Source organism: Montipora capricornis, chromosome 6 (genome assembly GCF_036669925.1).
Source record: "Montipora capricornis isolate CH-2021 chromosome 6, ASM3666992v2, whole genome shotgun sequence".
In the NCBI taxonomy this organism is placed as follows: domain Eukaryota; kingdom Metazoa; phylum Cnidaria; class Anthozoa; order Scleractinia; family Acroporidae; genus Montipora; species Montipora capricornis.
In genome coordinates, this window is record NC_090888.1 from 74,017,088 (window position 1) to 74,033,056 (window position 15,969).

Below are 15,969 nucleotides of genomic sequence, written 5' to 3' on the forward strand. Positions count from 1 at the left end.
GAAAAAAAAATGTGTCCGATCTAGCCCTTTTACTCAATCAAATAGTACATATCAATACAGTAACTCTCTGTTTCATATTGTTTTCAAGGTGTCAGTAAAAGGCCTTAAAGGACTTCTACATCTGCATCTAGTGAGTACATATTCCAGAACTCGGCAAGGTCCCTTTTTGACTTGTGGCTGTTTCTGCTTAGGTGGCCTCATACACCACGAGCCTTTTTGGAGATATCACCGCCAAGCCGGCCACGTCTGCTGAATAATTTTTATGGTCAAATATTTGTTAATCCCTCCTACGTGATTCAGTTTTTCATACATGTACTATCTGGCTGTTTCTGTGATTAAAGTTTTTAATTTCACACAGAATTTGTTTCATTTGTTAGCCTTATTTTGGGGTTGAGAGTTTGCTTTGTAAATTTCCCCCCCTCATTCTACAGACTAACCCTAACTTTTGTGTGATGTTTCCCCAACTCAGCCACCGTTCACACACAATATTCCCCTCAAACTACCTGCTAATTAGTGAGAGAGAAACCCCTTCTTGTAAGGAGGATTCTTTTATCAACACCAATTAAGAAAGCTACAAAGGTTGCTAGGTTACACTTCTGCTTCATGTATTACTATTAAATAACCAATCTTAATTTCACTTGGACAGTTCATCTTTAATTTAATATGGCTCCTTCGTGGGGCACCAGACACAAATGGTAACATAATTATTGTTTAACTACTGTTTGCAAGACGTTATGTTTTGGTGTGATATTGTTTCTTGTCGCCTGTTTCCATTATTTTATGTCATCTGTTTTTCGTACACGTAGTAGATGTTTTTGCCATACATTCCGACTCCCTTCAGAGGGTTTTTGATTCAAATGCTTAACCACTCTGCAAAATTCCAGTCTTATTGATTGAGTTATAGAGACTATAATCCAAAAAAATACATTTATCACTCTTTTGTAAAGGTCATTCAAAAAATGAGGACGCTAGCATTTATGACTTTGTAATATCTTGTCTCATACTTCCAGTTTCATTTTTTTTTTTTTTTGATTTTGCAAATTAGAAGATTGTAGGACTTATTTTCAGATAATTAATGGTAAGAGGTAACAATATTTAGCTCTATTTTCTATTTTGTTTTGAAAAGACAGAGAACGAATCGAACACCTTACGCGGATCTGTGATCAACTCTGCACAGTCTTCAGGTAAGAAAAAATAATTGGAAATGTGACAGCCAAGGCTTATATGAAAGAAAGCTTGTCGTCTATTTTGTGCTTCATTATTCAAGGAAACGGTTCTTCATGGAAACGGTTTGATCCTGAAATTTTAGTTTGTTGTAATATTGCGCATATTTGACACGACTGAGTTTTTTCTCTTCACGCACGTAATGAAATAGGAAGTGGTTTTTGCCTCTAATAGCAAATATGTTGTTTCAAAAAACTGTTCGCTGGAAAAGGTGGCCTTTATGAATTCATAATAATTATAGCGCGCTGTTACTTGGTGTAACAGCGAACTTGTTTTGCCTGGTTGGCTTTAGAACGAGGAAAATTCATAATAATTATTGCGTACATGCTTTTTCTCTGTTGTAAAGGCGAACTTGTTTTGCGTGGTTGGCCTACAGAACGAGGAATATTCATAATAATTATAGCGCGCTTTTACTTGGTGTAAATTGTTTTGTGTGCTTGGCTTATAATATTCATAATAATTATAGCGCGCTATTACTTGGCGTAAAAGCGAACTTGTTTTGCGTGGTTGGCTTACAGAACGAGGAATATTCATGGTAATTATTGCATGCTTTTACTTGGTGTAAAAGCCAACTTGTTTTGCGTGGTTGGCTTACAGAACGAGGAATATTCATGGTAATTATTGCATGCTTTTACTTGGTGTAAAAGCCAACTTGTTTTGCGTGGTTGGCTTACAGAACGAGGAATATTCATGGTAATTATTGTATGCTTTTACTTGGTGTAAAAGCCAACTTGTTTTGCGTGGTTGGCTTACAGAACGAGGAATATTCATAATAATTATAGCGCGCTTTTACTTGGTGTAAATTGTTTTGGGTGCTTGGCTTATAATATTCATAATAATTATAGCGCGCTATTACTTGGTGTAAAAGCGAACTTGTTTTGCGTGGTTGGCTTTAGAACGAGGAACATTCGTAATCATTATTGCGTACATGCTTTTTCTTTGTGGTAAAAGCCAACTTGTTTTGCGTGGTTGACTTACAGAACGAGGAATATTCATGATAATTATTGCGTGCTTTTACTTGGTGTAAAAGCGAACTTGTTTTTTGTGGTTGGCTTTCGAACGAGGAATATTCATAATAATTATTGCGTACATGCTTTTTCTTTGTTGTAAAAGCCATCTTGTTTTGCGTGGTTGGCTTACAGAACGAGGAATATTCATGATAATTATTGCGTGCTTTTACTTGGTGTAAAAGCCAACTTGTTTTGCGTGGTTGGCTTACAGAACGAGGAATATTCATAATAATTATAGCGCGCTATTACTTGGTGTAAAAGCGAACTTGTTTTGCGTGGTTGGCTTATATAGAACGAGGAATATTCATAATAATTATTGCGTGCTTTTACTTGGTGTAAAGGCCAACTTGTTTTGCGTGCTTGGCTTTAGAACGAGGACTATTCATCGTAATTACTGCGTGCTTTTACTTGGTGTAACAGCGAACTTGTTTTGTGTGGTTGGCTTATTAAACGAGGAATATTCATAATAATTATTGCGTGCTTTTACTTGGTGTAAAAGCGAACTTGTTTTGCGTGGTAAGCTTATAGAACGAGGAATATTTAATGGGTTGCCGTATGGCAATCCCAGTCGGAAAGTGTTTGGCATTTGTTCCGTGTCGGTAAAAGTCTTCCCGGCACTCCCCTGGTAAGTGGTGGTGTGCATAGAGCCTTCTGCGCGTATTTTCTTAGGATCGAGAGGGTAGTGGAACTGCGTAGATTTCTCTGGTGGCAGGCTAAGTTAATGATTCTACTGTGTCCAATGGCGTCGAAAGTGATGTAACGCGAATGGCGTTTTAGTGGATCCTTAAACAAAATATACCCTTATGGAGCTCAATAATGGAAAGTCAGTTGGATAAACTAGGCAGGCGGTGAAAAACCAACACCTGGAATCTCAAAAGCGAAGAGTAATGGACCTCGACAACAATCTATCGCCCGTCGAGTCGAAATCAAAGTGAGCTGTATTTCTTAAAATAATATTTACCAACTGTGCTGTTATGTAGAACACTGAAATCAAATGGAAAATTCTCTGGTAACTTATGGGTTCAACAAAGACAGAGAACGAATCGAACACCTTCGATCACGTGGATCTGTGATCAACTCTGCACAATCTTCAGGTAAAAAAAAAATAATTGGAATTGTGACAGCCAAGGATTATTTGAAAGAAAGCTTGTCGTCTATTTTGTGCTTCATTATTCAAGGAAAAGGTTCTTCATGTAAACGGTTTGATCCTGAAATTTAGTTTGTTGCAATATTGCGCATATTTGAAACGACTGAGTTTCTTCTCTTCACGCACGTAATGAAATAGGAAGGGGTTTTTGCCTCTAATAGCAAATATGTTGTTTGTTTCAAAAATTGTTCGCTGGAAAAGGTGGCCTTTATGAATTCATCATGTTTTATGATATGCGAGCGTAACTGGATAGTTTTTATGGCAATAGTAAAGCCTTATCTTGTCAAAATGAGGTTAGCGTCTTTCTGGTGTGTTAAGTTAATTAAATCGCGAGTTTGTATTTGCCGTCTGCCGCGTAACCTTGATTTCCATTCTCAAAATTAGCTCCAAAACGTACTTTTTGCGTAGAATAAGCCTTTAGAATGATGTTCTTATTTTGCATAAAGCAAGCTAACAAAATCTGTACCTTGCTGAGTTCGCATTTGTTAGCGTTAACAGTATTTTCGGTCCGATGCTTCTGTTTGATGAGGGGTATATTGTTTTGGTCTCCCATCCAAACACTAACCCTGCAGGACAGGCATTGACTTCAGTGAACTTTGGTATTACAAAGCTGTCAGATGTTCAGAGGGCACGCTTAAACTTGTGGTGTAAAGAAGTTGTGAGGGAACTTGAAAATTATCAACATGTCAGCCCAGAAGACAATGTTTCTCGCTTCTCTTTTATTTGTTATTCTTCAGAGACTGGAATGTTGTAGTTCAATACCACACAATTCAGTGCCTTGTGATTTTCTGTAACACGTACCACAGGCAACCCAGTGTATGCTTCACGGAAGCATCTCGTTATAATAATTATTGCGTGCTTTTACTTGGTGTAAAAGCTAACTTGTTTTTGTGGTTGGCTTGTAGAACGAGGAATAATCATTATAATTATTGCGTGCCTTTACTTGGTGTGAAAGCGAACTTTTTTTTCACCAATAGAACCATTGGAATGACATAATTTTCTATTAGTACCAATCGTACCATTGGTACCAATGGACCATCGGAATTGCCCCGTAGGCTGTACCCAGCTAGATCACATGAGAAAATAGTTTCACCAGTAGAACCATTGGAATGACATCATTTTCTATTGGTACCAATGGTACGATTGGTACCAATAGACCATCATAATTGGGAAAATAGTGAAAGTCCCCTTCATGAAATGCATATTCACCAACAGAACCATTGGAAGGACATTCTTTTGTATTGGTACCAATCCTACCATTGGTACCAATGGACTATCGGAATTGACGAATCGTATCGGTTTGTGTATATTGGACAAAACTAAATTGTGACGCAGATGAACAATAAAGTAGCTGCTATTTCCAAAATGATGGAATTACCTGGTGATACAAAACCTTGTCTTGGAGAGTAAATTTTTGACTCAGCAGAAACAATGGTCAACCCCGGGGTCAACCTCAAGAGTTTGGGCGATTGTGATCTTTGTTTTTGACTTTGCTCATTTATTGTCAAACTCTATAACACTTGACAGAAAAAGAAACTTACGAAAACCCGGTACCTTGCCATCATTTGACACAAAATTAATCACGGCGCCCGCTGAATTCCGGCGATGTCACTTTCGATTTTGCGATTAATTTGTGCAACCAAAAGTACAATAACAAAATTGAACGTAGCAAAAATCTCCCCAAAATGTTTGTCGCTGATCGTAACTTTTTATATTCTATATTCACGGTTCAAAGTTAATGTTGTTTTCATGTCGTAAATATGTTATTCTCGAACGACCGTCCAGGAAACTTCCTTCTGCTCTTTCTAAAAACTGTGTATCAATTTACTTTTGCATCAATATTTGTTTTTGCATAGAGCAAGCTAACAAAATCTGTACCTTGCTGAGTTCGCATTGGTTAGCGTTAATAGTATTTTCGGTCCAATGCTCCTGTTTTACAAAGGGGTATATGTTTGAGGTCACCCATCCAGATACTAACCCCGCCGGACTCCTGGAATTAACTTTAGTAAACTTTAGTATTACAAAGCTGTCAGATGCTCAGAGGGCACGCTTAAACTTGAGGTGAAAGAAGATGTGAGGGAGCTTGAAAATTATCAACATGTCAGCCCAGAAGCCAATGTTTCTCACTTCCCATTTATTTTCTTCAATCTTTCTGGGTTCAGTACTTTGCTAGTAACCACATGTCTTCTCAGGCTATTTACCCAAGACTTCTATCATGGCACTACAATGATAGACAATACCAAATCAATATCGTGCACTGCTAGAGCTACATATTATGCAAGGACAACTTGAATCTCCTAGAAGACAACACACAGCTCAGTTGACATTTTATATGGAATAAATTGCTGTTTTACTTCACTACCACATGTAAGCAATGCGTGTCTAAAATTTCCAAAGAGGACAGGAATTTCTTCTTTCCGACAAATGATTAATTAATAGGCTGGTAGCCAGGTTTTTAACCTCAGAAAAGGATCTGTTCGTCGTGCGAACGTGTGAGGACCTGTGAGCCAAAGGCCCTCTGCTGGTATGACTTCTGGGTGACCCCTTAAATGGTCTTAATGACCCCCCAACTTGAAAAAAAATTGTCTGGAACGGTGCACTTACCACAGGCAACCCAGTGTACCCTCATGGAGGGTCTCGTTAAATTTAAAACAACAACCCAATTCAAAGATTTTGGCATGAATTAAATGCTTAGGTTCATGCAATAAAAATATGTAACTGCTTCAAAATCTGTCGTCTAATTGTTTTTGTCTGTGAGCTATGGTAATAACTGTTAATAGCTTGACTACAATGGATTTTTTGTAGTTTCCAGCACATTTCTGATTTGCTGGAATATTATTTTATAGGAGCAGGATAATTATGTATGTGTTGTGTATTTTCTGTTTCGAATCTACGTATAAACTATGTTGAAACCATTTTTATTTTTGGACACAAAAACCCCATAACATACCGGTAGCCTTTACATATGCTCCGTAAAGGTTCCATTTGACTAGATAAAACATAGCATTTCCTTTCAAAATATATACATGAGGCATACGTATAACATAGCCTTTGAATAAGGCTTCTGTATCCAATTTATGTATATCATAACATACCATTTACATAAGGTCGTTAAATAGGATTTACATAGATTACACAGTGTCTGGTTCTACAAGGGAAGGTACAAGACATGACTGCCTGATTACCACTAATGACAAAAAACTTTATAGTTAAACAAAGTATTCAATGATCTTTGGTAGTTCTTTATACAGACAAGAAAATGATGCCTGTTTTTGTTGTGGATTTGACTGCTTAGAGTAAGAAGCTTAGTAAAGTCACTCCTGATAAATTTAAAAAGTTACCAATGGCTGAATTGCCTTAAAGGAACCAAAAGTTAAAACCATCAAGGAATAAAATTAACTGGTGGGAAAAGGCCGAGGAAAATCATGAAAAACTGGAATATCCTTGAAAAAAGCTGGAAATTAATACATGATCTTCACATGCTTTCATTTAATAGCATGCAGGAATGTCTAGGAAATCTAGAAAGCAGCATTTGTAACAAGCTGGAAAAACCAGATTTGATCCCAGATTATGATTTCTGGAATAAAGCTGGCAATTTCTTCCCTAATTAGCATGTTTCATTAACATTCTAGAATTTTCTAGAATTTTCCAGAAAAGGAAACTGGTAAATTCCGGGAATTTCTAGAAATTTTTTTTGTCATATCCTAAGAAAAATTCTGGAAATAACCAGAATATTCCAGATTTGTTTCGCAAGGGTCTGTAATCAATCTAAAAGAATGGCGTTGTTATTGCAAACCATAACTCGATCGAATCCACCTCGGACAGGGATAAATTCTGGCTGGGATTCCAAGCGTAAAACTAATAAATCGTATCTCATCTATTCATAGACATAGCCACTGTTGCTTTCCGACTTTCTGTTTGTTTAGTGGTGGGAATTTCCTTCAGAACACAACCAACAAATTTGCCGCGTAAAGTAACCATTACTGAAGGTATCATATTACTTTCCGGTAAATTAGTAATACAGGCTGAGAGGGCTGCTCCTAATGCACCTTTCTGTCAAGTCTGAGAAAAATCAGGTGCAAACTACTTAAATTTTTTTTTTTTTTTTTTTTTTTTCAAAAAAATGGTTCAAATGCTGGGTGACCCAGGCCTTAATTTTACTTGAGCCACAACATCTCTAAGGACATGCAACTAATTGCTATCGAAACAATATTTTCCAACAGACTCTATCCGTAAGGCAGGTAAGGCCAGGGAAGCTTTTTTTCAATTTCAAAAGGCATGACAATTGATCCCAACGGTCTTAATATCCGCCAAGGAACGTATAAGATTTCAGTTTATTATTTACAGTCTTTTCAGTTATTTTCCCGTTACTCTTAGCATTTGAATTCAAAGTTTTTGTAACTACCATATTTTATCACATTTTTCCAGTATTACGTCAACGTCCACTTACTATATATGTGTACAGAAAAGCAATCCAATGTAAACTCTCATTGTACTTGAAGAAGGCTATTTTCGCCAGCCGAAAGATAGTACACTACTAAAATCAAATCTACGCTGTACCGGCTCTTGCTTAAAATATTTACCTTCTATATAGCCCATAAATGGGGGTACCCCCGACCGGGCTTTAAAGCGAGTAGACATTAATAAGGGTTTGTTATGGCTAAAACTGATTGAGTGCATTCATGGTCATTTGCTTTGTGACTTGCTCAATTTTGAACCTAAGCGGATTCAAAAGTTAAAACCTTCTTCCTTCAGGAACAATTCAAGATATATCATTTACTTACTTTCTCTATGGTTAAGGAAAGAATGGAGGGAAGTATGTACAGTTGGATCACACAAGAAACAAACAAATAATTTATTACACCGCTCAAGCTAATGTTACTTATTACCTTGCAACGGCAGACAAATAACTTATTACATCCGGCAAGCTAATATTACTAAATACCTTGCAATGTTCCTCTTGAAAACCTTCTGAGCAGGAATACTGAATACGGCTGAAAAAAAGTTAAGGGATAAATAATACCAGTGAATCATTTAGATGCATCATTTGCAACTGATCATGAGTGACAGTGGTCACTTCAGAAAATAAATATATAGGGAACTCATAGTCACTAACTTGATCCAAACTGGGTAAAGAGAAAACAAAAAGTAACGCAAAATTCATCAGAACTGGTTTATCAGACATAAATTACTTGTTTGTGTTATTAAGAAACGAGTAACTGCAGTGAGCAACTTACCAAAATGGATCTAATCGATGTGAGGTCCTCGACAACAAGAAATGACTCTGCAAAATTTGATGATTTAATGTGGTTATCCATGCAAATTATATCGAATCTTGTAGGAAAACGTTTAACTTTCATTACACAAATCATTTATGCCTAGTATGCAAAAAGAGTGGAACTGGAGCGGAAAGCTGAAAAGTTCTCAAGAGAACGGATCGAGGTGAGATGACTGTTCATGATTGCTAGGAACAACTCAAAAAATACATGGTTTCGTTCGGCGAGGTTCAAAGTTGTAATGAGAACGCATACATGTACCTTATACGAGGCTCTGGTCTTGCTTAGCTTTAACTAAGACTTTAAAGCGAATAGACATTTCGGGTTTGTTATGCCTAAAACTAATTGAATGCATTCTTAACCGTCATTTGCTTTGTGACACCCTCAATTTTGAATCAAAAACTAAAAACCCTCTCTATTCAGGAAGAATTCAAGACACATCATTTACTTACTTTCTAGATGTGCAAGAAAAGAATGGAGGGCAGTATATAGTTCGATCACACAAGAAACAAATAATTTAGCACCGTGACCCCTCAAGCTAATTGTTACCCATTACCTTGCAACGACAGACGAATAACTTATTACACCCAGTAAGCTAATATTACCAAATACCTTGCAATGTTCCTATTCAAAACGTTTTGAGCAGGAATACTGAATCCGGCTGAAAAAAAAATTAAGGGATAAATAATAGTGGTGGATCATTTAGATGCATCATTTGCAACGGATCATGAGTGACAGTGGTCACTTCAGAAAATAAACATGTAGGGAATTCTGACATAGTCACTAACTCGATCCACACTGGGTAACGTTGAGAAAACAACAAAAAGTGACGCAAAATTCATCAGAACTGGTTTATCACAAGTAAATTACTTGTTCGTGTTATTAAGAAATGAGTAACAGTGAGCAACTTACCAAAACGGATGCTAATCAATGCGAAGTCCTTGACGACAAGAAATGACTCTGCAAAATTTGATGATTTAATGTGGTTATCCATGCATTATCGAATCTTGTAGGAAAACTTTTAACTTTCATAACAAAATTCCCTTATGCCTAGTATGCATTAAAATGTACAACAGGAGCGGAAAGCTGAAAATTCTCAAGAGAACTAACAAATGGAGCAGCAAGGAGAAGTCATTTCATACTCGAGCAAAGAGCGCAACTGATCAGTGAAGCAGTCCAATTTGAACACTGATCGAGGTGAGATGACTGTTCCATTGCTCCGAAAAACTCAAGTAATGGTTTCGTCCGGCGAGGTTCAAAGTCGTAGTGAGAACGGGTACATTATACGATGCTCCGATCTTGCTTAGCTTTAAGTAAGACTTTAAAGCGAGTAGACATTAAGGGTTTGTTATGGCTAAAACTGATTGAGTGCATTCATGGTCATTTGCTTTGTGACTTGCTCAATTTTGAACCTAAGCGGATTCAAAAGTTAAAACCTTCTTCTTTCAGGAACAATTCAAGATATATCATTTACTTACTTTCTCTATGGTTAAGGAAAGAATGGAGGGAAGTATGTACAGTTGGATCACACAAGAAACAAACAAATAATTTATTACACCGCTCAAGCTAATGCTACTTATTACCTTGCAACGGCAGACAAATAACTTATTACATCCGGCAAGTTAATATTACTAAATACCTTGCAATGTTCCTCTTGAAAACCTTCTGAGCAGGAATACTGAATACGGCTGAAAAAAAGTTAAGGGATAAATAATACCAGTGGATCATTTAGATGCATCATTTGCAACTGATCATGAGTGACAGTGGTCACTTCAGAAAATAAATATGTAGGGAATTCTTAGTCACTAACTTGATCCAAACTGGGTAAAGAGAAAACAAAAAGTAACGCAAAATTCATCAGAACTGGTTTATCAGACATAAATTACTTGTTTGTGTTATTAAGAAACGAGTAACTGCAGTGAGCAACTTACCAAAATGGATCTAATCGATGTGAGGTCCTCGACAACAAGAAATGACTCTGCAAAATTTGATGATTTAATGTGGTTATCCATGCAAATTATATCGAATCTTGTAGGAAAACGTTTAACTTTCATTACACAAATCATTTATGCCTAGTATGCAAAAAGAGTGGAACTGGAGCGGAAAGCTGAAAAGTTCTCAAGAGAACGGATCGAGGTGAGATGACTGTTCATGATTGCTAGGAACAACTCAAAAAATACATGGTTTCGTTCGGCGAGGTTCAAAGTTGTAATGAGAACGCATACATGTACCTTATACGAGGCTCTGGTCTTGCTTAGCTTTAACTAAGACTTTAAAGCGAATAGACATTTCGGGTTTGTTATGCCTAAAACTAATTGAATGCATTCTTAACCGTCATTTGCTTTGTGACACCCTCAATTTTGAATCAAAAACTAAAAACCCTCTCTATTCAGGATGAATTCAAGACACATCATTTACTTACTTTCTAGATGTGCAAGAAAAGAATGGAGGGCAGTATATAGTTCGATCACACAAGAAACAAATAATTTAGCACCGTGACCCCTCAAGCTAATTGTTACCCATTACCTTGCAACGACAGACGAATAACTTATTACACCCAGTAAGCTAATATTACCAAATACCTTGCAATGTTCCTATTCAAAACGTTTTGAGCAGGAATACTGAATCCGGCTGAAAAAAAAATTAAGGGATAAATAATAGTGGTGGATCATTTAGATGCATCATTTGCAACGGATCATGAGTGACAGTGGTCACTTCGGAAAATAAACATGTAGGGAATTCTGACATAGTCACTAACTCGATCCACACTGGGTAACGTCGAGAAAACAACAAAAAGTGACGCAAAATTCATCAGAACTGGTTTATCACAAGTAAATTACTTGTTCGTGTTATTAAGAAATGAGTAACAGTGAGCAACTTACCAAAACGGATGCTAATCAATGCGAAGTCCTTGACGACAAGAAATGACTCTGCAAAATTTGATGATTTAATGTGGTTATCCACGCATTATCGAATCTTGTAGGAAAACTTTTAACTTTCATAACAAAATTCCCTTATGCCTAGTATGCATTAAAAATGTACAACAGGAGCGGAAAGCTGAAAATTCTCAAGAGAACTAACAAATGGAGCAGCAAGGAGAAGTCATTTCATACTCGAGCAAAGAGCGCAACTGATCAGTGAAGCAGTCCAATTTGAACACTGATCGAGGTGAGATGACTGTTCCATTGCTCCGAAAAACTCAAGTAATGGTTTCGTCCGGCGAGGTTCAAAGTCGTAGTGAGAAGGGATACATTATACGATGCTCCGATCTTGCTTAGCTTTAAGTAAGACTTTAAAGCGAGTAGACATTAAGGGTTTGTTATGGCTAAAACTGATTGAATGCATTCTTCATCGTCATTTGCTTTGTGACACCCTCAATTTTGAATCTAAAAACCCTCTCTGTTCAGAAACAATTCAAGATACATCATTTACTTACTTACTTTCTCGATGTGCAAGAAAAGAATGGAGGGCAGTTTTTACATTGTAGTTCGATCACACAAGAAACAAATAATTTAGCACCGTGACACCTCAAGCTAATTGTTACTTATTATCTTGCAACGACAGACAAATATCTGATTACACCCAGCAAGCTAATATTACCAAATACCTTGCAATGTTCCTCTTTAAAACCTTGTGAGCAGGAAAAATGAATCCGGCTGAACAAAACATTAAGGGATAAATAATACTAGTGGATCATTTGGGTGCGTCATTCGCAACTGATCATGAGTGACGGTGATCATGATCACTTTAGAAAATAAACATATCAGGAATTCTGACGTAGTCAGTAACTTGATCCAAACTGAGTAAAGAGAAAACAACAAAAAGTAACGCAAAATTCGTCAGAACTGGTTTATCACACATAAATTATTACTTGTTCGTGTTATTAAGAAATGAGTAACAGTGAGCAACTTACCAAAATGGGTGCTAATCGACGTGAGGCTCGACAACAAGAAATGACTCTGCAAAATTTGATGATTTAATATGGTTGCCCATTTTAACTTTCATAACACAAATCATTTGTGCCTAGTATGCAAAAAGAGTGGAACTGGAGCGGAAAGCTGAAAAGTTCTCAAGAGAACGGATCGAGGTGAGATGACTGTTCATGATTGCTAGGAACAACTCAAAAAATACATGGTTTCGCTCGGCAAGGTTCAAAGTTGTAATGAGAACGCATACATTATACGAGGCTCTGGTCTTGCTTAGCTTTATGTAAGGCTTTAAAGCGAGTAGACATAAAGAGTTTGTCATGGCTAAAACTGATTGAATGCTTTCTCAATCGTCATTTTGCTTTGTGGCACCCTCAAGTTTGAATCTAAGCGAATTCAAAAACTAAAACCTTCTCTGTTCAGGAATAATTCAAGATACATATCATTTACTTACTTTCTCAGAATGGTGGGCAGTTCATGGTTCCATCACACAAGAAACAAATAATTTATTACACCCTCAGGCTAATGTTACTTATTACCTTGATATGTTCCTCGAGTCGTTGCAAATGAATTAATGGCAAGCAACATTGGTTGATTGTTTGCGTGCGCGGTGCGTGCCTGCGTTCGTGACAACCAGCCAAGCTTCTGAATGATCGTGATCACTCAGAAAATAAACAGTTAACTTATGCATAAAAGGAATGTGTGCCGACATAGTTACTGACTTTAATCCAAAGAAAAGAAAAGAGAGACGGGTAGGAAATTTATTACGCATGCATTACTTGTTCTTGCTATTAAACAATGAGAAACAGTAAAGAGTTTAATTTAAAGCAGGCTTATAAGGCATATTATTATATGGAGGAGAGTGTTTTACTGGGAACTAAACCACTCGTAGATTCCATACACCACTACATCCGGGACCCGAGTGGCGTATTTTCCGTATGTCACCTTTGTGAGTGTCGTATCGTTCACTGACGTCACGACTCCCGCCTTTTTTTTCCCGCCTTTTTTATAAAGCCCAGCCGTACTTGTAAAACTTGACTACTTTGAGACACAATAAAATCGGAAATATTCAATATTTAGTCTCCATATAATAAAAAGAACATTACACGTTGGCTCGAAGATATGAATTTTATGTTCTCGTGGCAAGAACAATATCTCACTCGTTCGCTTCGCTCACTCGTGAGATAATGTTCTTGCCACTCGAACATAAAATTCATATCTTCTCGCCACCGTGTAATATCCTCTATTTATGTGATCACAATGTACAACTAATTAAAGAACAGAAAGCAGTATAGTTCAATCAAACAACAAAAAAATAATCAATTAGGAGTGTCTCATTACCTGGCAAAGTCTTCGTTGGAACGTGTTGAGCAGGAACAAGGAACCCAGCTACAAATAAATTAATGGTAATCAATATCGGTGGATTGTTTGCGTGCGTGCGTCAGTTACAACTGAATGACCGTGACCGCTACAAAATAAATGTAAAAACAATACCGACATACACGCATGATGGAAATGTGTAATGGGCCCGAGGGAAGGAGTTGATACAACACAAGTTGCGTTGACAACGGGCAACGGGGGGTAGGACAACTTTAAAATCAGAGTCCAGGGCAGGAATCAAACCTACGACCACAGGCAGACAACGCTAAGGATGCGAGAGCGCGTGACGTCACGCTATTTCGAGACAGTCAACGAATCGAGGAAAATGTTCCATTAAAACTTCAAATCGCGTTGTTTCTTTTCGAAAACTCATTTTATGGACAGCTAGATAAATAAAGTTCACTCAGCTACTATTTTCTACGTTGTCCTGGATGATTTGATGGTTTTTTGGGACGCTTCGATTTCCTCTTCAGATCACACGCGTCGTCACATACGATATAAATAGTCTATTTGCAACGAGGTTATGCGCATGCCTTGCGCATGCATCAAATGGGATTCCTAACGGACCAATCAGGCAAAAGTCTCCATTGCTCATCATATTGCGAAAAGCAATGGAGACTTTTGCCTGATTGGTGCGTTAGGAATCATTTGATGCATGCGCATAATCTCGTTGCAAGCAAGATGGTTGCCAGAAAAGAAGACAACAGGTCATCGAGCTTTCTCGGCAAAGGAAAAGAATCGATCGCTTGTTCTTTTTTTCTGGAAGATTCTAACTTTTAGCTGGTAGCCGCGTTTGCAAAGGCGGGAAATGATGAGGAGTTGCAAAACTTTCCTCCACCATGCGAAGGACTTTTTAGTGTTAGAAGAGTCTTAGAAGCTTGCGTGGCTCCCTTCGCCTGTTGGCGAATAAGTTGAAAGCGTGCAAGTGATGTACCACTATGAAATTGGCTGTCGTGTTTGCGGCAAAAAAAACGTTGTTTTGCCTTTCGTAAAAACAAACAAAAATCTTCTGTGTAGAGGCTTCTATTGTGCTGAAAAAACTGAGAAAACGCGCAGTCGACGAAGCGAATCAAGACAGCGGGTCAAGTTGGTTTGAGCCATTAATTTTCTTGTTGTCAGTTTCATAAATATTTTGAGAGTAAGTTTACAAGTATGACAGAAATGTTGTTATTTGTTTATGTTCGGCAGGAAATGAAAGCTCTTCAAATGCAGTTAGAACTTTTACAACTGCAACAGCAACAATCTGTAAGCTTAAGTTATATGTAAGTTACTTAAGTTTGTGACTGGAAAGTATATATACATCCAGATACAGTAAAAACCCGCGTGTAAGAACCTACATTTTTCCATGTTTGGCAAAACAAGTTCTTATATTTAGGGGTAGTGATTGGCAATTTAGGCTAAAGTAGGTTCTTCATTAGGTTCCTAAGTTTTCAGTAGAAACCATTCCTGTACAAGCAGAAAAAATAGGTTTGATCCTTTATAATACAGCATTTATTTATAACTGTCTTGTCATGAGCCTCGTGCAAGACTAACTAAAAAATTATATACACTATAAACAAACATTTTGCATACAAAATAAAATACTTAATGGAATAAGTAAAAAATGCAAAAAAAAAGTCCTTTTGCCTTAATTTTCTGGTCGCATTCATTTTATGATGGAACGACATGCTGGTCAGAGCAAAAACATAGCTTTTTTTAGGCTCAAACTCGAGGCAACCACAAAAACCACACGGAAGGAATCCGTGCAGGCCTGTCATTAACTTCTTATCGAGAAGAAATCTGGACGTTTGCCTAAGCAAAATGTTTTAAATATGGTGTCATTAAGGGGTCAAATAGAGCCTAGGCCACGCCCAGATTGGTCCCTTTAAGGAGGTTTTAGTCCTTAAAAGGACCGGGATTCTGCTAACTTTGTTAAGACTCAGTTGAAAGACTTAAGTCTCAAGCTCCAGTCCAACCCGTCTTTGTCATCGAAGAATTGCCCAAGCCGGATTTTTGCCCTAAAAAGG

At 37.4% G+C, this 15,969-nt stretch overlaps 2 protein-coding genes across 29 annotated transcripts in view; one reads left to right on the forward strand and one right to left on the reverse strand.

Annotated features, from left to right (window-relative positions):
• LOC138054537 (tetratricopeptide repeat protein 28-like) overlaps positions 1-14,543 on the reverse strand; it is a 31,138-nt gene extending 16,595 nt beyond the window's left edge. For 2 of the 17 annotated variants that reach the window (XM_068901025.1, XM_068901024.1), the window contains exons 1-9: positions 12,265-12,400; positions 11,540-11,587; positions 11,240-11,288; positions 10,589-10,635; positions 10,297-10,345; positions 9,570-9,617; positions 9,270-9,318; positions 8,619-8,665; positions 8,327-8,375 (exon numbers count right to left, since the gene is read on the reverse strand). The gene's annotated coding sequence lies outside the window, so the exon portion shown is untranslated. Of the gene's footprint in view, positions 1-8,326; positions 8,376-8,618; positions 8,666-9,269; positions 9,319-9,569; positions 9,618-10,296; positions 10,346-10,588; positions 10,636-11,239; positions 11,289-11,539; positions 11,588-12,093; positions 12,208-12,264; positions 12,401-12,570; positions 12,617-13,037; positions 13,137-13,924 lie in introns of those variants that run through there. The other 15 variants (XM_068901032.1, XM_068901030.1, XM_068901036.1 and 12 more) reach the window with 13 other exon arrangements.
• Positions 8,672-15,969, forward strand: part of LOC138054545 (uncharacterized) — a 29,235-nt gene continuing 21,937 nt past the window's right edge. For 4 of the 12 annotated variants that reach the window (XR_011133287.1, XM_068901056.1, XM_068901060.1 and 1 more), the window contains exons 1-2: positions 10,642-10,793; positions 12,685-12,744. Coding sequence is in view for 6 of the 12 variants with exons in the window: in XM_068901056.1 (XP_068757157.1) it covers positions 10,726-10,793; positions 12,685-12,744 (128 nt within the window). In the remaining 6 variants the exon portion in view is untranslated. The other 8 variants (XM_068901057.1, XR_011133292.1, XR_011133291.1 and 5 more) reach the window with 8 other exon arrangements.